This window comes from Haemorhous mexicanus, chromosome 2, assembly GCF_027477595.1.
Source record: "Haemorhous mexicanus isolate bHaeMex1 chromosome 2, bHaeMex1.pri, whole genome shotgun sequence".
Classification (NCBI taxonomy): domain Eukaryota; kingdom Metazoa; phylum Chordata; class Aves; order Passeriformes; family Fringillidae; genus Haemorhous; species Haemorhous mexicanus.
Window position 1 is genome coordinate 115,573,749 of NC_082342.1, and position 16,032 is coordinate 115,589,780.

The following is a 16,032-nucleotide window of genomic DNA, read 5'->3' on the forward strand; positions in this document are numbered from 1 at the left end:
ATCCAGGAGGGGAATCAAATGTGCTCTATGTGAGTGAACTGTAACTTTTTCTTTTCCCACTCAGCTCCTGCACTTGGCAACAAATGCTTTGGGCTCCAGCTGCAGTTCCTATTCTGCTCTTTATTTGTAGTGCTTGGATTTCCAGGTTCTGTTCCCTGTTCCTTGCTCTCTTTGTTTTGGTTTTTTTGACTCATCTTACATAACAGAGACAGAACAACCCAGGACACAGAGAAGGAGCAGGGAAAAAAGTTTCCCAAGTGAGAGCCCATTACACATGAGAGGAGAGGGAAGCTTTAGCAGTGGTGCTAGCACCTTGCAGGGTGCCAGCAGTGCCTTCAAGCCACACATCTGTTCTTCCAGAGTCCCAGGGATGGGGTGTTCCCTGGTCTGTAATGAACAGATCAGACAGGGGCATGAATTTGCTCTGTCTCTAACCTTACCAAGCACAAGAAAATATAAGACAGATGCCCTTTGCCATCTGTATCTTCCCACAGCTCTTTTTTATGAAATGTGCCTGCCACTCACAGCACAAGAGGGCAGCTGCCACTTGAGATGAGGTTGAAAATGAAGGAAAGGAGATAATTATTGCTTGTGTTGGCATTTGGACTTCTCTGACCAGATCACTCACTTGAAAACTCCTTGGATTGTAGCCTGAGCCCCATAATTTTCATCAAAACCTTGGTTAAATCCAGGACACCTGGCTGAATCCCAAAAGGCAGGGGCTGGCATTTGAAGAGGATTTCTGTCAGCAGACACCAGCTGCAGACAGCTGAGCTGAAGCATGGCCAGCTCAGCAGCATGGCACGGGCTGAAACAAAGGCTGTCATCTTCTGGGCTACCTCACAGCAATATTTTATCACCCCACACAAAAATATGTGTCAGGAACTTCACACTTTGGTTTGCAGGAAGGTCTCTGTGGGCATTTCTGCCCTGGTGTTCCCCCTTCCTGCTGAACTCTGGAGGAGAAGCACACTAAAGGGAAATGATGCACGTCCCCAGCTTTAAGCATTGGTTCTCACTCATCTCCAAGCTCTGATGTGCCACACTGGAGGAAGCAGAGGAAGTCAGGCTCCATCCCTGCAGCCTCTGCCTCCTGGCCCTGTCCAGTCCTTGGCAGAAATCAGGGCAGTGAAATGGCAGAGGCACCAAGCCCCTGCCAGCTCTGCAAAACTTCCTCCAAAGGGCAGCGTGAGTCCTGTCTCCTGCTGGGCAGCATAATGGAGCTGGAAGAAAAGTGTGAGCACAGATCCTAAATGCACCTGGGCATTCCCCTCCTCAAAGAAGGGAGTTTCTGTGGGGGCAATTTGCTTTGCAGAGATGGATAGAGGTGCTGGCTCAAATATGCACACTCTGAAAAATTGCTGTGGTCAAACTCCCATCTCATAAAGAATTATTGGGAAATAATATAGTTTCTAATTTAGTTAAATAGTCTTGCTCCACTTTGGAATGAATTGGCAAGTGGAGGCTGGAGTAATATCTTCCCTTGATTTTGATGAAGTATAAGCATGCATTTCAATTGTTTAAGATAATGACTGCACAGCCCAATGGGACACCTCCCTGCCTCAGACCTGGAATAGAAGTTTCTACATCTGAAATTATAATGTAATTTCTGCTAAATGCAACACTGCTGTGCAAAGTGTTTTCTTACAGCTTGGAGCATATGCAAATTGGGCACAGCCTGAGGGCTGACAAGGATGCCTCAGTGCATTATTGATATGTTTCCTTCTCCCTGCTCCCTGCCAGCCAAGCACCAGAGCATATTCAAGTGCAGTGTTAAATCCCAGTGGGCAGAGGGGCAAACAGAGCCACTTGACAAACCAAATCATCCAAAGGCCGCTGTTTCTGCTGGGTACCACTTCCTCAAGTGCTTCTTGGAGTCTCTGCTGCTGCAGGGACTCCCAGACACTCCCCCTCTCACAGACACTGCTGAAATTCCATGCCATTATGCCCTCGGGCAGATGAGGCTGGTCTGTGTTTGCCCAGCCCCTTTCTGCTGTAGGTCAGTTGAAATCCAAGTGATCCAGATGAATGGATCACTTGGATTTGGATGAGGCTTTTCTCCCCCACAAAGCTGCAGGGATGGTGGGAAGGAGTTTACAGAGCCTGCAGATGTCAGAGTAAATGGAGCTGGATGGAAATGGATTATTTTGTTAGGTCTGTTCTGCTAAGAAAGGATTAGAAACATTGCTATCAGAAAATTCACTGTTTACACAGCAAGAAACCAGCCCTGGAAGAAAGCTTATACCTTTTGCTTCTAAATTAGAAACAGCATCTCACCTTCTGTCAAAACACAGGGTGAGACCAGCTTGGACTCAAAACAACCTGGTTTGCCTCTCTCAGCAGTGCCAGGAGGAATGGAGAACTGGGATGAGCCAGCTTGGCACTGGGTACAGTCCCAGAGGATGAAGCAGTGTGTGTTTCACTGGTATTTTGACATGGACCTGCTGGAGTGGGCCCAGGGGAGGGTCACCAAGCTGATGACAGCACTGGGGCACCTCCCCCATAAGAACAGGCTGAGAGAATTGGGGCTGCTCAGCCTGGGGAAGAGAAGACACTGGGGACACCTCAGAGAACCTTCCATTACCTAAAAGGGCTGGAAAGGGACTTGTTAGCAGGGCTTGTTGTGATAGAACAAAGGGTTGTATACTCAAAGAAGGTAGATTTAGATTAGAAATAGGGCAAAAAAAATTGAACTGGTTGCCCAGAGAAGTTGTAGATGACCCATTCCTGGAAATGTTCAAGGCTAGGCTGGATGGGGCTCTGAGCACCCTGGTCTAGTTGAAGATGTCCCTGTCCATGGCAGGGGGTTTGGAGTGGGTGACCTAGAAAGATCCCCTTTCTACATCCCCTCCAACCCAAACTATTCTATGATTATTTTTTTAAATTATTTTTTGAGCTTTTTCTAGCCTAGCTTCAGAGTAGCTTATTGCTACTGACTGCACACACCATGCACACTAAAATCAACTTACAAAGCCTCTTACTCAGGTGTATATTTCTACAGCTTATCTTGGCACTCAGCTGCTAACCAAAGGCTTTTCTAGGAAACTCTGCTAATATTATGACTAGAAAATCATGGCTCTGTTTCCAGGGACAAGCAAATTCATCTATAGCCTGCCTGGGTAAAGGACAGCTGTATATTAACGCATTGTATGTGCAGCTACCTATTAACATGCACCATGTTAGATTCCCAGAGCCCACATCATCCCTGGTGCACTTCTTCAAAGCTAAATGCCCCCACAAGTTCCTAATTGCCATCAGCAGCTGGTGGGAGGTAGAAGCTCAGTTTGGTACCCAAAGATCATCTGTGTCACAAGGCAGGGCTGGTTTAGGACATTTCTCTCGGGCCTCTGGAAGAGCTGCCTCCTTTTGGGGCAGCAGCTGGAGGCTGAACAAGGTGCCCTTGAATGTCTGAGAGGCACAAGGCCACTGAGTTTTAGCTCATGAGTTGCCCTCTAGGTGGGAAAATTTGTGCTCTTTGCAGGAGAAGTGAGATGCAAGTCAATTCCACCCAAGAAGAGAATTTCAAAATCCCATCCATCCCTCCTACATGGACACAGAGAGAGAAGGACATGTCTGTGGGAGTCCTACAGTACCTGCATGGGTTCAAACAGCAGAGGAGGATGAGGAGCCTCCTTCCACACCCACACCACAGAGCAGGACCAACCTGAGAAAAAATGTGTCTTTTTTCCAGCAGATGCCAAACTATACTTTGGTTCTGCCATCTGAGACCTATCATTCTTGGATTTTTGGATTTTCTGAGGCAATGCCACAGGCTCAGGGAGAATTTATCCTATCTTGAGCCAGAAGGCAAAACTCATCAGTCCCTCCAACATTTTGGGACCTGCTCCAGATGAGCAATTGGTAGAATTACAAAAGGCAAAAAGAAAAAATTATCCTCAGCTCTTGTAGCACTGAGTTTTGCATGATTTAGCCAAATAATTTGCACACACATCCCATCCTCTTCTAAACAATGAGTGAGATTTCTAATTGGTTTCTTGGGAAATCATATTTGTATCTTTTACAGATGTTAAACAAAATTGATTTCTTCTGTATTAATCTGTCCACATTAATTTTCTGCACACTGGACTGATGGAAATAATGAAGCACCCCTTGGCTAACAAAGTCTCTTTGAAATGCACACTGAAGTGTTGTAAGTAACTAAATTAATAATAATACCATTTCAGTTATGTCCTCTGGGATTCTCCAGGATATGTCTGAACAAAGGGTTAAAAAGGTAGGTCAAATCTGACTCCACTTTCCACCCCTCACATATTTAACTATTTAAGAATTATCATTAAAATCCACATCCATCACACAACCTGCACTCCCATCAACAAAACCAACCAAAGACAAAAGTTCCCCACACAAAAATCAAAATAACATCATCACAACATGGAACAAAAATTGGCAGTTCACACAAAATCCACCCTTTGTGCCTTCACCACAATTACAGCCAAAATTCACCATGAACATTCTACTCTCTAACAATGTTCAGCCCACATTTTGCCCAAACTTTCCCAATTACCATCCTTATCTCAAAATCCTCATGATCCTGGGTTTCAGCACCAAAAACACTGTGGTGGCTTGACCCTGGCTGGATGCCAGACACCCACCAAAGTCACTCTGTCACTCCCCTCCTCAGGTGGACAGAGGAAAGAAAATATAACAAATGGTTCATGAGTCAAGATAGGGCAGGGAGAGATCACTCATCAAATACTATCATGGGCAAAACAGGCTGAGCTTGGGGATAATAATTGAATTTATTAACAACAAAATCAAAGCAGGATAATGAGAAGTAAAAATAAATTGCAAACACAACTTCCTCCCATCCCTCCCTCTTTCCCAGCTCTCCCTCCTCCCCCCAGTGGCACAGGGAGATGGGGAATGGGGTTATGGCCAGTTCAGCACACATTGCTGCTGCCACTGCTCAGGGAGAGGAGTCCTTCCCCTGCTCCAGTGTGGGATCCCTCCCATGGGAGACAGCTCTCCATGAGCTTCTGCAATGTGAGTCCATCCCACAGACAACAGATCTCCACAAATTGCTTCACTGTGGGTTATTCTTCCACAGGGTCAGTCCCTCAGGCACAGCCTGCTCCAATGTGGGTCCCCCACAGGGTCACAAGTCCTGCCAGGAAACCTGCTCCAGGCTGGGCTCCTCTCTTCATGGGCCTCCCATGGGGTCACAGCCTCCTCTCAGCATCCCCGTGCCCATTCTGGGTCTCCTCCCTGGGCTGCAGGTGATCTCTGCCCCCCTGAGCCCTCCTGGGCTGCAGGTGATCTCTGCCCCCCTGGGCCCTCCTGGGCTGCAGGTGATCTCTGCACCCCTGTGCCCTCCTGGGCTGCAGGTGATCTCTGCACCTCTGTGCCCTCCTGGGCTGCAGGTGATCTCTGCCCCCCTGTGCCCTCCTGGGCTGCAGGTGATCTCTGCCCCCCTGTGCCCTCCTGGGCTGCAGGTGATCTCTGCCCCCCTGGGCCCTCCTGGGCTGCAGGTGATCTCTGCCCCCCTGTGCCCTCCTGGGCTGCAGGTGATCTCTGCACCTCTGTGCCCTCCTGGGCTGCAGGTGATCTCTGCACCCCTGTGCCCTCCTGGGCTGCAGGGGCACAGCTGCCCCACCAGGGTCTCACCAGGGCTGCAGGGCAATCCCAGCTCCAGCCCCTGGAGCAGCTCCTGCCCCTCCCTGTGTCCTGACCTTGGTGTGTGCAGGGCTCTTCCTCTCACACATTCTCACCCTGCTCTTCTCTGGCTGCAATTACATCTGCACTATAACATTTTTTGCTTCCTAAATTTGTTATCCCAGAGTTATTCCTACTGGCCCAGCCCTGGCCAGCAGTGGGTCTATCCTGGAGCTGTCAGGGATTGGCTCTGCTGGGCATGGGGGAAGCTTCCAGAAGCTTCTCACAGAAACCACCCCTGTAGCCCCCCAGCTTCCTAAACCTGGCCACACAAACCCAGTACAGCAGCAATGTTTTAGAGGCATAACCACTTGCTGGCTGCTTTGAGGGCTGTGAAATGCTGGTTCTGACAGGTTTCTTAGGGGACAGATGCTTTAGAGAGTGTGTGAAGGATTAGTTGAGGGTGTTTGCTTGCATTGTGTTTGTGCTCCTTTATAACTTGCAATGCTGAAAGTTAAGCCTATACAAAGAGCACTGCACACTTCAGATGTTTTTCACATGGATGGTTACACTTCTCCAGTATTCATGGCCAACAGTTTTGTGCAACACAGGTCCATTCCCTGGAGCAAATTTGTTCTTTAACTCCATTACCTCTCCAGCACTGATGTTGAGCTAGTGGGTGAAATTAGGTTATTTTGGTCTCTCTTTTCTTCTAGGGTTTTTATGTTTGCATCCCACAGTATTTGGTACAAGGTCTGTTTCTTCTTATGTTCAGCTTGAGACACCTGCCCTATAACAATAAAAACTAATTCTTAAGTGTAAGAGAAATGGTCATCTATACTACTATCAAATGTGGTTTGATTTTTTTTTTTTGAATTGTGTATTTAAGGGGTTGAGTAGGGGTTTTTTTGCACTGTTTTGGGGGGGTTGCTTGGGTGGGCTTGTATTTTTTTCTTTTACACTCTCCTTTACAGAGTTTTCTTTACTAAGAAAAGCTGAAGTTCCAGGTTTCAGTGTGAAATGCAAAATGCTGTGTCAGTAATACCACTATAACCAAGGCAAAAGGGGCTCCTACAAAAGAAAACCTCAAACAGCACATGTGACGTGACAATATTTATTGATTCCAATTAAGGTTAAAAAAATTTCACAGCTGTCAGATAAAAATATCTGCAGAGCCTATTTAAAAGAGAGCTGAAGGAGGAAACCAAGGGAGACACTCACCACAGAGGCACTTTAGAAAATGCTACAGTTATAAAAGGCACAAATTCATCACACACACAGCATATATATATTCCTGCAAAGTGAAGTCACTCTTTTTAAGTCTATTTTCCAAAACACAGAGGCAGGCACCACGGAGCACTGAGCTGCACAGGAGCACAGCAGACACGCCACAAGCGGCAGTCTAAGACAACGCCTAAAGGAATTCACTGCAGAGACACTTGGAAAGCCAGGCTGCTTTGGCTGTCTCATTTTTACACTCTGTTCTTCAACAGAAGGAAGATCAAGGTGATCTTAAGGTGGTGGAGACAGGAGAGGGAATGTTAGTTCATTAGAACATAGGTCAGGTTTATCTGTGAATGTTTGTCACCTGTGGTTTGAGGGGGTTTGCTTCTTGCCCAAGAGCAGGGGCAGGTCTGTTATTTAATCTTGGCTCCCCAGTATTTCTGGAGGTCATACAATTTCTCCTTCCTCAAAAATATTACTTTTTCAGGTCTCAAAAAAGGGGAAAAAAATCTTAACATTTCTGCACATCTGTAAAGCTTAGTTCAGTGAAACAACAGACCCACTGTGGACACAGAAAGATTTCTTTAAGCCCCACGGTTTCCTGTCCAGGCCATGGGTTCCAGTGATGGACAATGCTCAGAGAGGAACTTACATGATTCATGTCTTTGTATTGAGAGCAGATGTGCTATTTGGAATCAAGACTTGCACTGGGAAAAAAATGCACAAACTAAAGACAAGGGGGCTGCCTCAGATTGCTCACATCCTTGTTATTGTTGAGTAGTCTGTACAATTAGATTTCAAGTACTTTGGTTAACATGGATTTTTATGCCATGACCCATCATTCCTTGCAATGTACAGTGGCTATCAGAACATTGTAGAAGAAATTAATTTCTTTTTTTTTGGTAAACTCTTATGAGCATTACAAATACAAAATATGGATGGTAACACAGTCCAGTTTGTAAGAGACAAATACAATTATTTCCATGGTTGTTCCTATAGTACATTTTACAACGCTGGTAAACTCTTGGAACTTTCATGATAGCAGCTGTCTGATCAATTGTGTTAATAAATTAAGAATACAGCACGACTGGTTTTCCATTACAACAGACTTCATTCCTCTCTTCAAAGGGTTGGCATGAATTTTAATTTCAAAAATGTAAACCAGTGCTAACAGTTCCCTCTACCCACAGGGAAGCAGCTTGATTCTCTACCTCCATTTGTCAATTCCCTCATCAGGCTGGCATCCATGTACACAAGGTGCCACGTATTCCTTTTGTGTGGAAATGTTGAGAAAACAGTGGCAAATCCTTTTTTAATCTCATAGTGGTGGAAGGTCCACAGAACAATCATAGCAAGACACGGCTGTAAAGACAGAGAGAGCTTTCCAAAGGCTTTGGCAGTCTGCAAGGAAGAAGACAGAGATTTTAGAGGGTTAATACAGACACCACAATTCAGACATCCCAGCTCCAAACAGATTTGATTACAAATCTCAGAGAATCCAAATTTATTTTTAATAAATTACTTTTAATAAATCCCTGTCTCACCTACTTTAGTTGTGGCAGATTAAGATGAGACATGCTTTGTGGGATTGCTTTACATTTTTTTTTTTCCATTTTTCTTTCACTTTGAAACTAAGAATAAAAAAGGCTTATAAGTATGGAAACTTTTCAATATTTTTTTTTTAATTGGCCAATCTCATGAAAAGCTTAAGTTATGATTCAGTTCAGTTTTAACGACCCAATTTCTGGTTTTGATTGGAATTTCTCCCCCTGTGTCCCCCGATCTTGTTAAACTGGAAAAACTTCTGCCAGGTTCAGGAGCAAAGAAGAGAGAAATACATTTTGGATGTGAATAAAACCGATTTATCCTCATTAATTTCATGAATTTTCTCCCCTTTAGAGAATGTGGAGTATTTCTAGGGCAGAAGCAGGACCTGAATTCCAAACAGTTTTGGCAGAAAAATCATCTGCAAATACATCAGCTCTTTATTTGTAATCTATGTATTCACTGTCTAGCACTTACAAATATTGGGGCCAGGACTTCAAAAATGCCTTCCCAAATTTAGGTTCCTAAGTTTATTTCTGGCCTGAGAATTGTGTGAGTTGCCAAAGCTCTGAACTTCCCATTCAGCTTTCAGTTCCTAATTCATGTAGTAAATAAATCACAGGCAGAGAAAGCCACACAGAAGCTCTCTGCAGTAGGCAAATGTCCCAGCAAATTAGAGCTCCATGTGATCCAACCAGAGAGGCCATATGCACACTGCTGCACTCCTCCTCTGCCTTAAAGATCTTTATGCCTGAAAAGTTCCCCCATGCATTTTAAAAGGCTGTTATGAGGCTATTCATTTGTGATAAAATCCAAGCTGCTGCTACAAGATGATGTTTAACCAGCACATCAAGTTAAAAAGAACAAAACCTAAGGGCCAGAAAGCGAGGTGCTGCTCACAAATATTACAGCTTTCCAAGCAGTTCAGTGCATTTCCATGGGACTATTTGGAGAACAAAGTACTGCTCTACACAAGTAAGATCAGATGCTAGCCCAAAAAGCCTGCCTGAGACTGGTGATACAGCTCCTCCACCGTCTGCTCACACCAGTTGCTGAAGTTACTATTATACTTCCCTCCATGGCTCTTTATTGCAATCCAATATTTTTTACATATAAATTGCTACTCCTTGAAGGGAGAAGTGCAGCAAACAGGCTCTGAAAAATTCCAGACATCTCCGACTTCATGTGCACCAGATCTTGTTCTCAGCCACAGCTGCATCTCCCTGTTTCATCTTGTGCACAGGTAACACACCAGAAATATCTAGAACAAGGTTACCAACACACAGACAAGTAGGCACTGAGGTTTTGGTGGGTGGATTTTTGGGTTTTTTTTACTTCTCCCCCTACCCCTTCATACGGCTTTCTTTCTATCTTCTTTTTTTTTTTTTCCCCCCATTGTTTGAACAGTACCCAGCTGTGGAGAGCAGAAGCACTTGCATGTGACTCTTCAATCCACAGTTCTCTTTGATCTCACTATCATTTAGATCCCTTATTAGTTATCAAAAGTGCATAGTCAGTGCAACACAGCACAGCAGGCAGAAGTGGAACTGCTAATCCCATCAATATGGTTGTCAGGAAAGACCAAAACTCTAAATCAGCAAAACTGTGTTCAGCATGAAGCAAGAGTTTGGGGGCAAATAATTTGGGGGGGAGGGGGGAGGGGGGGATTTGTTTTGTTTTTCTTTTGTTTTGTTTGTTTTTCTTCTGTTTTGTTTGTTTAATGCCAACACTACATTTTCAAGCCCATTGTGCCCTAGCAGGCAAGAGACAGCCTCAGGGTGCTCACAGGGACAGACAGACTCCACTGGACAGGAGCTCTGCTGTGCCAGGCAGCTGTGAACACATCTGGGGAGCCTGAAATTCAACCACATTGCCAAACACAGCAGAACTTTTGTCCTTTAGCTCACTGTAGGACATATATGCCACTGGAAATGCCAGCATCCTATGGCTGCATGGTTAAGATGGATGAATTTAGCCTGGCTCGTCCCTTAGGTGTTCCTTGGGTAAGAAATCAAACCACTAACAGTTTCTTGCCAGTAATTTGCATGAACTATCTGATTATTCTGTAAGCTCTGGATTTCTTTTCTCAGTCTAGCCCACAGGAAGGCAGAAATCCTTTGTTTACAACTATAGATTTTGTTGTACAGTCCAGGACAAATAAAGTCTGTGGAGACTTGGGGTTCAGGGCTGATTTGAAAGAGGAGTAAAACCAACCAGAAATCTCACCAGAAAAGGCTTCAGAGAGGTATTTTGTCACTTCTGTTCTGAGATCTAGATCAAAAGCTCAAGGTGATAACACTTGGTCCCCCAGAAACTCAACAACCAAGGAGTGGCTGCTGGAAGTAGTCCTGGACTCTAGGGGTTCTTTTTCAATATGGATCCCTTTACTAGATCCCTTCCCTCTTGCCTATTTTCTCTACTGTTTTCACCTCTTCCTCAGATTTTGGAGACAGAAAAGTACATGACAAAAAAAAAAAAAAAGAAAAAAGAAAAAAGAGAGAAAATCCCTCAATTGTGAGGCATTGAGCTGGCACCTTTTTTCAGTTTCGAACCAGAAGTCCCTTTTTGTAGGCAAATAACCCAGCTGCAGCCACAGAGGTGAAGAAAGTGGAAAATCCAATCAGCTTTAGCAGTCCTGGCACAGATGGCAAGTTCCTCTCCCAGAAGGTTGTAGTGATGGGCAAAGCTGGCACATCCTGTGGGGAGAACATCCATTATCCACATTGCATCTCCACTGTGAGGAGGGATATAAATCAAAGAGATTCTTGCAGCAGGAGCAGAACTGGCTTGAAGCAGTAGTATCTTATCAAGAAGCAGTACATCCAGATTTTCTGCTCAGTTAAAGGGAGGAACACACACATGGAAAGGATTCACAGCCCAGTTAAGAACTGCAGCTCTTTCCAATCCTGCCTTACAGGCTTGTCACATGGGTTTGTATCCTCTTCCTTTTTTAAGGAAGGGAAGTTTTAGTGAATAAGGGGAAGTTTATTGTGGCTTTGATTCAGTGAACTTACATAAAAACAGACAAAAAATTTATCTCATCAGCAAAACAGCAGAAAAAAAACCCAATCCATTTTATCCACATAAATACTTACAACTGATTCAGGTTCTGGCTTCCAGATTTCACTGTCTGGGATTTTCCTCATAGCAAACAGTATCTGAAAATAAATAACATTCTCAATAAGTACCACTGATTCTTCAAGACAGGAAAAAGAAAACTGGCTTCAATTGTTGTTTAAAAAATGGGATGACTGAGCACATAAATCACAGTGTATTCAAATTTTAAAAGAAAACTCAACCTTTTACAACTTATTTCTGTAGAGGGCTGATATTTAATAAGATACTCCTCCTAGTGGAACATAGAAACAGAAAAATCTCTTTATGCTTAGTTAGTACTGGAATTTGGCCAGTCCCAGGGGAACAGGATAATGGGATTATGACTAAGAGTTAAGCAGACACTCATGGCAAAGTGAGGCATGAAGACACCAGCTACAAGGAACAGCTTGTTTTGCAAATTTTATCGTGCTGTAGGAAGAGGAACAGCATCCTGGGAGTGGTGACAGACCACTACCTTCAGGGAGAGAAAAGCAAAATTAAAACTGAAACCTTTGCAATGGGAAAGATCCCATTCAAAGTATCAAAGATAGCAGAGATCACTCGGATAGCAAAGACTGTTTGAAATTATATTCAGGGAAGATAGCAAGATTAGCTTCTTCTACAGTGAAATAAAATGGAGATGGTGATTATAATGTTTTCTCTATTCCAGGCACTTGTAGATTTAAGATTTAACATCTTTTACAAGGGGCTTTTAGTGTAGAGAGGACTCATGGACAACGTGAACTCTTCAATGCAGGAGAGTGAGAAGCACTGAATTTTCAACGTTTTCCTTTCATAAGTAAATAAGGAAAGGAAAACATCAAAATTTTTACCAGTCAAATGCACCTATCTAGTCCTCTGCTGAGGAGGTTCTGCTGTAATGTCCTTATATCAGAGAGGTCATGAGATCTCTGGGGCTTTCCAGGAGCACCTTAGCTACAACTTTCTCAAATGGGATAATTTATGAACAATTGATCTCTGTCTCTTGGGGCTAGATGAACTCTCCATGTTCCTTCCAGGACAATTTGTATTCCTTGATTAGTTTTTAGCCACAAGGTTTCCTTCACCTCATATAACAAAGATTAAATTTCTTTTGCTGCTCCATAAACTGTAATGTTCTGGAAAATACTCAGGAAATGGGCATTTTCTCAGAAGAAAAATATCTAAATCCTTGTTTAGTGACTCTGTTAAGGCTGTCTCAGTGGAACATCACTGTGTTGGAAACATTGAGGAAGGGCCTGGCTTGGTGTGCAGAGCTGCAGGACTGAGCTGTTCCCATGCTCTAACAGCCAGGATCCCTCAGTACAATGATTAACAGATCTGGGAGAAAAATTACTGGGGGAGAATTTGGGACATCTGTAAAAGAAGAAAAAAATTAAACCTAGAAACAAGGGAGGAGTTTGACAAAATAGCCAGAGCCCTTCCCTTCCTAACATTCCAAATCTAAGTGCAAAACCTTCATCCTTTTTGAAGTCAATCCCCTTTGCAGGGATTTGCATAAAGATTCAGAACACCTGAAGCTGCCAACCCTCAGTTCTCACTTCCCCTCCAACCACAAGATCTTTCATTTTCCACAGGGCATTTTACAGTGTCCCCTGGGCATCCCCTGTACCTCTCTGGCTGCTCTTTCTCCAGCCTGGACAGCCCCCTCCATGTATCCACTCCACTCAGTGGCTGTCTCTGTGCCAGCAAAATAAATCCTGCCAACGGGCTGCCGGATGATCCTGCAGGGACACAAGCAAAAAGTCACATCAGCTGTATCAGGAAAGAACTGAAATAGCAGGGTTAATGCTGGAATAAAAATGTTTTAAATGACAGCAAGCACTTGAAGATAATAGCACTGGGTGAGTGGAGCTGGAGGGGGACTCTGGGTTGCATTTAATTTCTTACAATGAGCACGCCAGTGTTCATATTTATTAAAGGTTTACACTCTTCATAGGTGAAAATGACAACCACAGGTGAAAAGGACAACTATTTTGAGATGAGACTTACACTATCTGGCAGTTCCAGCCCATGGCATAAGAACCAATGCCAGGCATTACTGGCACAATGCAGCATTCTGAAATATATCCCCATAATATTTGAAGCAATAGGTAAATTAACAAAAAGCATTGTTTTAACTCTATTTTTGCCAGAATCTGCCATAATCATCATTTTAATTACCTCAAATACTAAGGCCTCCATAAGCTCTTTGTTATAATTGATTTATTGCTCTAAGTTACTTTTAAATTACAAGAACTTAAACAGTATGGCTCTCCTACCAGATTAAAACCTGTGTATCTAAATCAAATCACCAGTCTGAAGTAAGTCTTTTACTTCTTGGTAAATCTTATTTTCATGCAAAAACTTAAGTGGGAGAGGACTGTACACAATGACTCACTGATCACTATATTAAGCTTTCACTGCTAAAAAGAAAGGAATGGTTGAAAGAAATCACTTATTACCATCAATGTTGGCAAGAACTAAGTCTCTGTCAGTATTTCTAAATCATCAGCTAAAGGAGTGCTTGAAATGGTTACACTGATCTCAAACACCCAAAGCCATTTTTGTAAGCAGACTATGGAAGCTTCCCAACTCCCCTCCCAGAACCTCCTCAGCTGAACTCACCAAATAACAGGATGGAATAAAAGCCCCTCATGATAGTGTACTCATCCATCATGAAGCTCAACAGAGACAAGTGGAAGGTTATCCCATCTGTTTCAAACATCCCCCAGTGATCTTAAAGGTATGAAGTGAACCATGACAGAGGATTTATGACCCTTTCTGAGGATATTTATTAACTTGGTCTTATCTTAGCACTCCAAAGCCCACTATAAATAGACACTGTACCTTCCATACTGAGTCATTATGCCTGGTGGGAAGTAGGCTGTGTAGCAGCCCCCAGAATACTGCTCCTCACACCAGTTCTTCTCTTCATAATGCACGGGCTGTAAAACAGAGATTAATTCACTCAGGGAAAGGACAAAGTCTCGAGGAAGTTAATAACAGAACTGAGGAGAGAGCAGAGAAGAACAGTTTATCATTTGTTGCATGTCAACATCTGACAAGATGAGCACATTTAACAAGTCTCTTAACGCAGCGTGAACTCCACACAATAAGCCCTGAGTTTTTAAAAATAAGAATACACTGTCTAAAAAACTAGTTAATCTGAGCATTGTAGAGCATAATCCTCTTCATCTGTCAATGTTAATTTATGCTTTGTGCACATACTTATGCTCTGAGGCATGTGAAGCAAAATTAACCTCCGGTGCATACAGTTTTAATACTTGTAATGTGTACCTTGGGTACAAATACACACTGTTAAAACTGAAAAGTGTGGCACTTGCATGGTTCTGTGTACAATATCATTGTGTTGAAAATCATGTGTTCTCCAGATTGGTGTCTACAACTTTTAACTCCGTAAAATTGTTTTTAAAAGTATAAGTGGCATTAATCACATAATCTAAGTGTGAGATCACACCAATCCTAACAGTCATTTGCATTTACAGGGAAGAGAAGGCAAGGGAAAGGCAAAAGAAAAACAACCCAACACATGCAGCATCTTAACAACTAGTAAGAGAGAAGACACAACATGGACAGAGAGGGAAAGCAAGCCTGTCATGTGTGACAGCAGCTGAGGTTTATGGTGACAAGCACTGAGAATCCCAGCCACAGAGCTGGGCAAGAATATATCAACAAAACCACCTTTTAATGTTTCATTAGTGTTCATAAAGCTTGTTCTTATCCTCACTGTCACACCCAACCCAAGGCTTGCCATAATCTCTCCATCGTCTCTCTTCTCTCCACTCCCCTAGAGAGGGCAGCAAATGCTCCCACAGCAGGTGCCTTTCCCAAAGGTGCCTTTTCAGAGATTTTGTGCTTACATGTAAAGCTTCCTCTGATCCCAGAACCTTTGCATAGAGCTCACACAGCCTCGTCTTCCTGAGAGAGAAAAGCAACAGAAGACTTCAGTGTGAGGAAAGAGAAAACAAATCCCTTCTAATATACCCTGCTGCTAAGAGGACAAGAATTGTATCTGCTCTAATTTGAGGTTCCAGCTATTTAGGATCTATCCCAATTCATCAGCCTCTGGATCACCAGAAATAACCTGAGCTCCTGTGCTGCATAAGTGCTGGTTTTCCAGCAGTTTTGCAAGCTGTTCTCTTAAGATAACCCCAGCAGCCCAAATCCTCAAATTACCCAAATAGTAAAGTACCCAGCCCGTCAGGAAAAAGCAGTAAGGCATTGCACTTTTTTGACTTGTCACATAGTCTAACTTACAGTTTGTTCCTACAAAGATGCAGGTCTCAATATACTGCAGCTCTCAGGGAATCAGTATTTCAGTTCTGTTTATATAAAATTTCCTCCTGTTTTAAGTTTATGAGTGTATAAATCATTGAATACACTTTATACTATAGCAAACCCCAAGTCTGTGCAATTAAGTTTGTTCCTACAAGCCCTTGGGTTTTACTCTTAGCCATGCTGCACCAATTCCCAAAACCAAGAAGATCAGGAAGAAATAACAATTATGGAAAGCAAGCACAGCTCTGGAAAGACATTTACCTCTGGAAGAAA

The 16,032-nt window shown here is 43.4% G+C and overlaps 1 protein-coding gene across 1 annotated transcript in view; it reads right to left on the minus strand.

Annotated features, from left to right (window-relative positions):
* Positions 1–6,713: 6,713 nt before the first annotated feature.
* The window catches only part of LOC132324044 (amine oxidase [flavin-containing] B-like), a 51,903-nt gene continuing 42,584 nt past the window's right edge, over positions 6,714–16,032 (minus strand). The window contains exons 11-16 of the mRNA XM_059840003.1: positions 15,342–15,399; positions 14,308–14,405; positions 13,091–13,202; positions 11,478–11,540; positions 10,917–11,078; positions 6,714–8,238 (exon numbers count right to left, since the gene is read on the minus strand). Of these exons, the coding sequence (XP_059695986.1) occupies positions 10,923–11,078; positions 11,478–11,540; positions 13,091–13,202; positions 14,308–14,405; positions 15,342–15,399 (487 nt within the window). The 3' untranslated portion in view covers positions 6,714–8,238; positions 10,917–10,922. The remainder of the gene's footprint in view (positions 8,239–10,916; positions 11,079–11,477; positions 11,541–13,090; positions 13,203–14,307; positions 14,406–15,341; positions 15,400–16,032) is intronic.